Source organism: Echinops telfairi, unplaced genomic scaffold (assembly GCF_000313985.2).
Source record: "Echinops telfairi isolate 266 unplaced genomic scaffold, ASM31398v2 ScPeMD7_7457;HRSCAF=8495, whole genome shotgun sequence".
NCBI lineage: Eukaryota > Metazoa > Chordata > Mammalia > Afrosoricida > Tenrecidae > Echinops > Echinops telfairi.
Window position 1 is genome coordinate 6,195,961 of NW_022111357.1, and position 9,860 is coordinate 6,205,820.

Sequence of the window (9,860 nt, forward strand, 5' to 3'; positions counted from 1 at the left end):
GGGGGACGTCCAGGATGGAATGACATTGGTCGGACTCTGCCTGGGAAGCCCAAGGTTTTCTGAGGACAGACTGGACACGGTCACCCTGGCTGCCAGCCTGAGCTCTGAGGTGGGGTGAACCCGAGTTAGCCCAGCTGGGGAGAACTACAAGGACAAGGGGGCTGTGGGGTGGGGTTGGGCTGCTGGAGGCCCTGGAGCACTGCCCTGGAGCTTTCCCTAATGGGCCAGGATTTGCATTCACCGTGGTTTCCCAACCAGTTTCTCGGCTCCTGGAACCAGGAAAGGCAGAGGAGGAACGGGCCCCCAGCAGCCACTGCTAGTCCTACTGGGTCCAGCACCCGCCCGAGGGGCTTGCCCTTCTGTTGGGAGCCACATCCTGGCCCGGCCTCCCTCTCCCGTCTGCACACCAGCCTGGGATGACATCTTGTTCAATCCAGAGGCAAGGGTCCTGGTCTGCATGGTTTACAGGTGGGGGGCGCTGAGCTGAGGCCACCTGCCCATGCTGCCCTAGTGGGTAGAGCATAGGTGGCAGGGTGAACTTTCAAGTGAAAGCCCAAGTCATGGGAGAGAAATGGCCGGGCGGTTAGGCCTGGCAGCCTTCTAGTGGCTCTGCCTGAAAGCCAGACTGAGAAAGCGGCATGAGGACAGGTTCCAAGTCCTGGACGGCTAGTCTGCCCGGAAATCACCGGATGTTGGCTTGGGTCCAGTGGGGCTGAACTGACTATCCCAAGCCCAGCCGGGCTGCCACAGGGACTCTACCTAGCCCTGTCAGCACCTGCCAGCAGATCAGCCAGGCTGACAGCGTCCAGGTGTGCACCACAGCCAGCCTGCAGTCCCCATACGGAAGTGGCAGCAGCAGCAAACGATCCAGAGCAGAGCTAGTAGGGTCAAGGGGCTAGTGTGCACCCATCTGGCCATCTGGTGGCAGGATGAGAAGAGGGGTGAGAGAACTTCCTAATTCTCAATACGCACAAGGCTGTTGGCTCCCTAACTTCACCAGTGTCAGGCCCCTCTGCTGGCTGGATAGCAGGGGAGGGCTGGCATTCCAGCTACTGTGCTGGAGGGATGCCTAGGTGAATGTGCTGCCAACCTAAGAGGCCTGTGAAGGGTGGATGGGGGCAGTCCACCTTCCCATCCCTGTAGGGGCCTCAGACTAGTGTCTCCCCTCCTCGTGGCCCTGTCCAGTCTGCCTCTTCAGTGGGAACTTGGGCAAGTCACTTAGTACTGCCAGGTAGCTAAGCTGTGTGCCAGGGCGGGGTCCCACCTTCCACACGTGACCACATATCCTGCTTCTAGTTACCCCTTCACTGAATTAGGGACCATGCTCCCTGCCTCCTCTAGTGTCCCCACAGCCCTGGCCATCCCTGCCCTAGCACTGACTTTCCTGGTCTGCGGGCCAAGAGCTGAGTGCCCACGGCCTCCCCCACACATTCCACCTGGTCTGTGTCACAGCTCCTGCAAGCCATCTTCTCTCTGCAGGTGGGCTTCCTACCCTCACAGGTGTGTGGTGCAGGAAAAGCAGCCCTCCCCCGGCTCCTGCCACAGGGCTTGGAGCCGGCTCACATAGCCCCTCCAGATGGTGCCCAGCCCTAGGCCTCTGCCCACCACAGCGAGGGGCAACCGCCACAGGCTCCAGGCTCCTCCTAGAGGTGGGCAGAGGGCAGTGCACCCCTGAGGGGCCCCCACCACCTAGACCAGCTCCACCCCCACACACAACAGAGACAGCCTACCTTGGACAGATTCACTTTATTGGTGTGTGCTGGGAGGAAAGGGCTTTTGCACTTCAGATACTTAAGGATGAACACCTGTACGCGTGCACACCTGAGTGCAGAGGGGAGGGGGCGGAAGGGCGGCGAGGACAGAGGCCCATCCCCCTGGACACAGGCAGCAGCGTGACAGAGAGGTGGGGTATTAAGAAGCATTTTGCTTACTAACATGAAGCCCCGTGTGCCCAGTGCGAGCGCGGACGAGGCCTCATTGGCTTAGAGGAGGGGCCCTTGCAGGGCAGGCACACAGTGCCCAACTAGCCGGCCAAGGCCAGCATCCCAGGGATGGGGTGGAGGTGGGGGCATGCACAGGGCCCTCGGCCCAGGCCTCTGCGCCCCTGCCTCCCTCCGAGCCCTGAGAAGAGGGTTTGGGCCTTAGCCATGGACCGACAGCTGTTACCAGCAGCGTCTCCTTAGACTACAGGGATACAATGTGCATCAACAGGGCGATCGCTCCTGACCCCCGGGCAGGCAGCTCGAGGTGCCCACAGGGCCAGAATCAATCCTACAGTATCTTTAGTATGTGGGTTCCCTTCCCGACAGAAGTCCTCCCCAGTCCAGCCACCAGGGTGGGCTTTGGGTTCCCTGTGGGCGCCGGCCGGCTTACCCACTGAGGTGCTGGGCCTTGTAGGAAACGATCTTGGCTGCCAGCTGCTGGGGGTCCAGGAGCTGCGGGAAGCGCCCCATCACCGCCTCCACCAGGTGCGGGGGAAAGACGCCGCACAGCTTGGTGTACACGCTGGCTCGCTCCTTGGCCAGGCCGCTGGGCCCGGCCCCGGCCCCACCCCCAGCCCACGGTCCCCCGTCAGCCCCTGGGCCCTGCACTCGGTGCTCCTGTCGGACTGGGGTGGGTGGAGGCAGTGGGTATGGCTCCGACCAGTACTCTCGAGCCGGGTAGGCAGGGGGTGGGGGGGTGTAGTCGGCGGGTACACTAAAGTGGCCAGCACCCACGGCCTGCCCGTAGGCAGGGAAGGCAGGAGTGGCCGGGAGCTCAGACCCATAGGGGCCATAACCCGGGTAGGGACACCGAGGGGGGCCCAGCTCCCCAGGACCCCCTCCACGAGCACCCCAGAGTTCTGACATCTGGCTCTCCAGGGAGCCGATACCAGAATCCAGGCGGTCCTGGGAAGTATAGGGCAGGGAGTCCAGGGTTTGGGGGAACCAGTCTGTGGGCCCAAAGCTGCCTCCACTGCCTCCGCTAGGGGGAAGGCTCGGGCCCACTGGGGGGAAGGTCTGCGTCAGGCCCTCCCGGTGGGGCCCTGGGGATGCCCCGGCCCCCAGCTTCTTCCTGTCTGGGCTGCACTGCTCGCCCTCGGCCGGTAGTGAGCTGGACTGAGGTGATGGCCGCTGGCCACTCTTGCCCTTGCCTGGGGCCCTTGGGGGTGAGGAGCGGGCGTTGGCGCGGAGCTCATCAGCCACGGAGCGCTGGGGGCAGCTCGGCCGCTCTGGGTGGAAGAATCGGCACTTGATCCCATAAGTGCATTTTCTCCCTGGAAGAGGAATTCCATGGGACTTGGAGCAGGGAGCTGGGACCCGGGACAGCAGAGGGAGGAGAGGGCACGGGAGATGGGGCTGGGTGGTCCAGGTGTGGTGGGGTTCAGGCAGAAAGGAGCGGGGTGGTGGAGGGCGAGGCTGGGTCTCACCATAGGGGCAGGGCTGCTTCTTCTGCTCAGAACAGAGAGGCTTCTTACGCAGGAAGTTGTCCAAGCTGGGCCCGTGCCTGCCCAGGGGGTCGTCAGGGGGCATAAACCTGCAGAGGGAGAAGGTGCTCAGCAGGTGGGGGGCAGGGCGGGGACTTGTGACTGCTGAGGTGGGTCTTGCCCGGATGAACAGAGCAGCTTCTGAAACTGGCCCCTCACAGCAGGACACCCCCCACCCCCACTCCCCTGTCCAGGGACTCTGAGCTCTCAGTGGGGTTACCCCAGGTAGTGAGGTGCCTTTCTCATGCTGCGAATTCCAAAGCCGAGCCAGCAGCCGTAGTAGCTGACCCCAGACCTTGTGTCCACCCCACTGACCTCTGGTCCAGAAACCCAGAGCTGGGAGTGAGGGAGGCCGTCCTGGAACCACCGACCTCATCCTGGTCCCCTGTATGCTCGTGGAGGTCAGCCTCACTCTTAGATTTAAGGTCACTGCCCCCCACCCCCGCCCCCACCCCCGGTCACGTGAGGGGCACGTACTTGTCGTTGACGAAGGAGTACATGAGCAGTCGCTCCTCGATGAAGCGCCTCCACTCCTGCCGCTCGCCCTGGAGGTCTCGGTAGGTGTCGTTGGACACCACGACACCGTCCGACTCATAGGCTAGCTTCACGATGAAGCGGTCGTCGTAGCACACCACCCGCCTGCCCCCCACACGCCGCGACGGCGTGAACACCAGGACCTTCTTCTTCTCCAGCTCCCGCAGGATGTACTGGTCTGCAGGGGAGGGGAGGGGAGGGGAGGGGACAGGCCAGGCCAGGTCAGGTCAGCCCAGAGCTAGGCTTGCAGAGTCCACTGGGGCCAAGGCTGCATCCAGTGGCGCGAAGGAGGGAGTGACCACTGAATGAGGAACACCTGTGAGCAGGCTGCCCTCCTGCTCAGACAGGGCCCCCGGGGCACAGCTGGGACCACCTCTCTCCCCCCTGGCCCTGTGTCAATCCAGGCTATGTGTCCCCCAGCCTCATCGGAGGGTGCCCCGGTCTGAGCAGGGCAGAAGAGGGCCCTCTCTTCCCCTGGAAGGGGATTCTAGGCCCCATTGAAAAAAGCACTTTCCCAGCCAGCTCCGAGTCTTAACCCCAAAGGCTGGGGCTTCTGTGATAAGAACCCTGCTAAGCACCAGCACTGAGCACATGCTGTGTGCCAGGCTCCACTATGCACACAGGCTATCCAAGGGACCCTCGGCCCTGCCAGGCACCCCCCACGCATTCTAGGAATGGGAAGCAAGTGAGTGGCTGAGGGCCGGGAGCCCTGACCCTCTGTGCAGAGTCACAGAGCCAGGAGTCGAGTCAAGCCCCAGCCCCAGCCCCAGCCCTGAGCCCACAGGAACAGCCACTTAGATGGGCTCTGGGCATGGGGATGTGGGGATGCTGAGGGAGCAGCCCACAAGGAGGGGGAGGGCACTGACTACTGGTTGCATAAGGTGCCCTGAGTGACTGCTGAGGACAGGCCTAGCTGGAGAAGGAATTCGGGTCCCTGTGTAAGGTCCAGCAGTGGCTCGCACTGGGGGCAGCAGTGGGGCACTTACCGGTGATGGGCACGTCGGGCCGGGGCTGTTCCTTCCTCCAGGAGGGCACAAACACAGTGATGTCGGTGTGGCCCCGCTCCAGGAACCAGTTCACGGCCAGCAGGATCCCTCGGCAAGAGAAGACCTCCTTGTTCCCATGGCTGGGGGCACAGGAGTACAAGGGTCAGCTCCCAGGGGCTATCAGCCTGCCATCCCCCTGGGGGCTTTGCTGGCTGGCTGTGGAGCCCCCCTGGCCCGGTTCCCATGGAGCCTGGGAAGGCCAGGCCAGGGACTTTCCCTGAAAGTGAGGAAACACCCAAGGAATCTGGCAGCACCAGCTCCCCACGGTGGGGGAGGGCCAGGCAGCTTGCAACACACCTGGGGGTGGGGGAAGGTGCTGCTAGAGACTTCTGGTTCCCGCCCCACCCGGGAGCTGCTGGGACCATGGGACACCAAAGGCAACTGAGTCACCACCCTGCCCAGCTGGCTGCCAGTGCTTGGGGTCGGGGTGGGGATGGGGATGGGCAGGGTGGAAGGGAGGAGCAGGAAGTGACAGAGGGCAGACCTCCTTTGGGACCTCTCAACTTGAAAGTGAAAGGGTGCCCAGCTTTCCCTCCTAGGCCCGGCCACCAGTTCCCCCCAAAGAAAGGCACTAAGGGACCCTGCTAAAGGCCGTGTGGGACATCCTCCCTGCCTCGGTCTGGCTGGCTGGAGGCGAAAGCCTGAGGGGGGCCTGGGCGGCTTTGGCTCTCAGTCTCTTCTCTTGTCAAATGGGCCCAGTAGTCTGTAGCTTCTTCAGGAGCAGCTCGGGTGGGGGTGGGGGTGGGGGTGTTAGGAGTCCGGGACGGCTTGGCTGTGGTTCACAGCTGTGTCAGTGGGAGACCTTCCTGGTGACTTGAATTGAATGACACTGTTCGACCAAAGAGAGGTTCCAGCCAGGATTTCCTGGGAGTTGGGGTGGGGGGGGGGCTTGGAGTTCCTAGGAAACACTAGGTGGCAAGGAAGGGCCTTTGGGACAGGCTTGGTTGCCCATCCCCCTCCAGCAGCCCAACCCGCTCACTGCCCCCTCAGTGCACAGTGCAGGCACTCCTGTTTGGCAAATACAACAGAAGCAATGTTACGCAAAAAAGGCAAGTCTGGGGGGAGACCACATCCTGTGGGTGGCTTTGGGGGGTAAGGGCTGGAGTGTTGAGAGTACAAAGGCAGGCGGGGCGGCTGGGGAACCATGTAGACTATTTGGGGGTGACTGGGGCTGCAGGTCTCTGTAAACTGAGAGAGGCCAAGTCCAACCACCAGAGAGGACTTCTTGCCCGGTCTCCTGCTTAAAAGATCCCCGAAGCCAGGTCCCGCTCAGGCTAGCGGCTAGCGGCAGCACAACTCTTCTTCAACAAACTACGAGGAGGGCACTATCACTGTTAACCCCTTCCTCGTCCTCCCCCACCCCTATTCTTTGGAGGTTACAAAACTAGAAAGTAGAGTCTATTAAGACAATAGACCCTAAGCTCTCAAAAACTCACTGCCATTGAGTGGATGCCAACTCACAGCAACCCTCTCCAGGACAGGGTGGAATGGCCCTGTGGGTGTCCGAGGTTGTAACTCTTTACCCGAGGAAGAAGCCTTGGCTTTCTGGGTCTTATGCTGTTCGGTCAACTCCTTTGCTCGGAGGACACTGTGGTCCAGAGAGGGCGACTGAGCTCCCATGGTCATACAGCAGTCATGGTCAAGTGAAGTCCATCTCACCTCAGGGTGACGCTACAGGGCCGAGCACCCCTGCCCCTTACTTTCCAGACGGCCACACCTTTCCTCCGGGCAGTAGCTGGCTGGCTGGCTGCAGATTCAGAGGGAGGGGCCGGCTGGGGGCAGGAAAAGTCCTGCACCTGGCAAACTCCTACTCTACCTTTAGGGTCCCCATAGGCCCACCCTCCGAGAAGTCATCCCTGACCTTTGGGGAAGGGTCAGGGCCCTGGTTTGTGTCTCCACAGTGCCCTGGGCTTCTCTCCGTACCTTCTGTCGGGGTTCCCCTGAGCTCATGAGGGTACGGCCATCGATGTGGCTCCCCTCCAAGGGGTGCAGCCTGCACTGCCTGGATTAGCAGGCCAGCATCCTGCTTCTAGACACCAGAAACCTGCCCTCCACAGCCCTTGCCCCAGAACAGCACCTGGGCAGGTCGAGAGTCCTCCTTTGGGTGGAAGTAGGACACATGTTCTAGTCCCTTGAATGGAGGTCAGGCACTGCCTTCTCAGCCCCGGAGGGTCTTCCTACAACTAGCCTGAGCCCCCCAACCTCCCTCCCCTTCCCCAGAGGATCAGGGCCCAGGTTTGCATTAAGAGGTGAGTGGAGCTTAGAATGGAGCCTTAGCTGGGACTGCGAGCCTGTCTATCCCGGGGCAAGGGGCAGGGCAGGGCCAGCTCTCTAGGTGAGAAGATCAGGGTGGGCCGAGGTGGAGAAAAATTCCCTTAGAAGGAAACAGAGGTGAATTTCCCCACGATTTGCATACGGTGGGGGCTGGCCTGCCTGCTCTTGTGGGGAGGGAGGAGGCGGTCAGGCAGGAACCTGATAGAAGCAGAGAGACAGGAAGTCTGAGGCTGGAATTCCCCTCCTGCCCTGGTCTGGCCAGAGGCTCAGCCTTGTGGGTGCCAGCTCCCCTGGCCCCTCCTCCCTCCCAGGCCCCTCCTCCTTCAGCTTGGACACAAACACACAGCACATGGCCGGGGCCAAGGTCTCCCCTCATCTCACCAGCCCCCACACCCCCTTACCCTCAGGGAAGGAGGGCTGTAGGCATCGGGCTCCTGACCCCACCACTCCATGCTGGGCGCTAACATACAATGCACGGGCTGTGACCAGCTGCTCCTGAGCGATGTTTTGCTCAACCTCCCAAGGGCTCCATTTCAGGCACGGGGAGACCGACTGGCAGCAGCAGCAGAGGGCTGCAGGCATGAGTGCCAACCTGGGGCCAGGAGCAGCCAGAAAGCCAGTTTGTCCAGCTAGGCCAGGAGAGGGAGGGTTGGACAACAGGGTCGGTCAGCTGAAGCAATCCCTGGGGTCTCCCAGTTCACCCAGCAGGAATTTCCCATGGGCTCCACACAGCCTCACTCACCAGCCCCGGAGGGCACTGGGAGAAAGCAGAGCTGGAGGGTGGGCTGCCTGGGGCCAGCAGCCTCTCCTGCTGCCCAGCCCTACTCTCTGGAAGGAGACTTGGGAGGGTTGGGCCCAGTTCTGGAGCTCTGGGAAGACTTGTAGAGCAGAGTGTTGCCCATTGGCTCCATCTGAATCAGAGGGACCGAGTCACAGCTCACCTGGAGCCAGAGCATTCCCTAGTGACAGAGCCAGTCTGCCAGCCAGCCTCAAGGTCACTCCTGGTCCCAGCCACCAAGGCTGTAGCAGCTGGGCACCCAGGTCAGGGTCCAGCCTCATAAGTGCCAGCCTCTTAATAATAGCGACTGTTTACTGAGCACGCACTACTCACCAGGCTGTTAGTATTAGCTTACAGATGCGGAAATAAGGCTCAGGAAGGTTAATTGACTGGCTTATAGTCACACAGTACTTACCCTAATGGTTTGGGATTCAAACCCAAGCAGTTGACTGATGGTGCCTAGGCTAACCCACTGCACTGCCTCCTATCACAGGAGAGGGATGGGCAGTGGGAATGGTGGCACCCAGGAAGCAACCCACAGCAGGTGGAATCAGACAGACCTGAGTTCGAATCCTCACTCCACCACCCTACAACAGTGTGACCATGGGCAAGCCTTTGAGCCTGTGCCCACATCCTCTCACATCTACCTCAAGAAGCTGGGAGTGTTAAGGGAGCCAAGGGACCTGGTGGTACTGTGGGTTAAGACTGGTAATCAATCACTGGTGAGTTCATACCCACCAGCCGCTCCTTGGGAGAAAGACGAGGCTGCCTGCTTCTTTAAAGACTTACAGCCTTAGAAACCCTATATAAGGTCACTCTGAGTTGGAAATGACCTGATGGGACTGGGTTTTAATTGAAGTGAAAGTTCCTCAATGAGGAACTTTCTGTGCTCTTAGATCAATCTGTGGGAAGCTTCCAGAGCCCGAGACATGGCCACCCCCACCCCAGCCTCTAGTCTTGGCTACAGAAAGGACACGTACCTCATGGCCACATTGCTGCCATCAATGACCACTGGTCTCAGGTCACTGCCCTCCTTGTCCTCCTCAGGGGGTGGAGCCTCCTGGGTGAGAGTCTTGGGGGTGCCCCCGCCCCGGGGGACCAGGGGCAGCTGAGGGCAGGGGTCCGGTGAGGCCTGGCGCTCACGTTCAGCAGCTGACCCATGCTTCACCAGCTCGCCCAGCACGGTGTTGGTGTCCGCCTGGACTCCCAGCTTCTGCAGGACGCTGTGGATCTCAGCAGAGGAGTAGCCCAGCTTCCGGAAGAAGTCCACTTTCATTTGCAGCTCCGCAGCCGCCGAGGCCTCCTCTGTGGCAGGTTCCTGGGCCGGCTCACCGTTGCCTGCCCAGCTCTGGCTGACCCCGGGCTCCCACACACTCATGGCAGGGCTGGCTGCCGGAATGGGGCTCTCTCCGCAGGGGGCACTCATAGATCAGATTCCTCGAAGGCACCTGCCACAGCTCCTGCGAGGAACATACAAGGGTCAGGGGCAGGGCTGGGGTGTGGGGGTCACGCTGCCTCGGCTGCACCCAACACCATCATGCCACACGCACCTGTGGCACCGCACAGGGCCCTCCCGCCCCGGGGAGGGCGCACCCTCCCGCATCAGGGAGGGAAGGGACCCCAGGCAGAGGCGTCAAGCCCTGGTTAGGGGTCTCAGCGCTTGGCCGGTGGCTCCGGGGTTTCAGCTCCGTCGGTCTGAGTCCGCCTCCTACCCCACTCCAACCCTGGGAACCCCCAAAGGGCAGGGAGGCCGCGGTGGAGT

At 61.6% G+C, this 9,860-nt stretch overlaps 1 protein-coding gene across 1 annotated transcript; it reads right to left on the reverse strand.

Annotated features, from left to right (window-relative positions):
• Positions 1–1,727: 1,727 nt before the first annotated feature.
• On the reverse strand, positions 1,728–9,712 carry ZC3H12A (zinc finger CCCH-type containing 12A). Its single transcript, XM_004705291.2, has 6 exons — positions 9,649–9,712; positions 9,079–9,558; positions 4,987–5,126; positions 3,944–4,178; positions 3,410–3,516; positions 1,728–3,256 (listed from the first exon to the last, which is right to left on the reverse strand). Exons 2-6 carry the CDS (start codon positions 9,522–9,524, stop codon positions 2,370–2,372), a joined length of 1,815 nt encoding a protein of 604 aa, XP_004705348.1. The 5' UTR covers positions 9,525–9,558; positions 9,649–9,712; the 3' UTR covers positions 1,728–2,369.
• Positions 9,713–9,860: the final 148 nt, after the last annotated feature.

Bases quoted from the DNA above. Each gene is read 5' to 3' on its own strand.
- ZC3H12A (XM_004705291.2), bottom strand. From the start codon at position 9,524: ATGAGTGCCCCCTGCGGAGAGAGCCCCATTCCGGCAGCCAGCCCTGCC. The intron at 5,127-9,078 runs GTACGTGTCCTT...CTGTGCCCCCAG, and splicing joins GGCAGCAATGTGGCCATGAG to CCATGGGAACAAGGAGGTCT. The intron at 3,257-3,409 runs GTGAGACCCAGC...TTCCTCTTCCAG, and splicing joins GAAGCAGCCCTGCCCCTATG to GGAGAAAATGCACTTATGGG.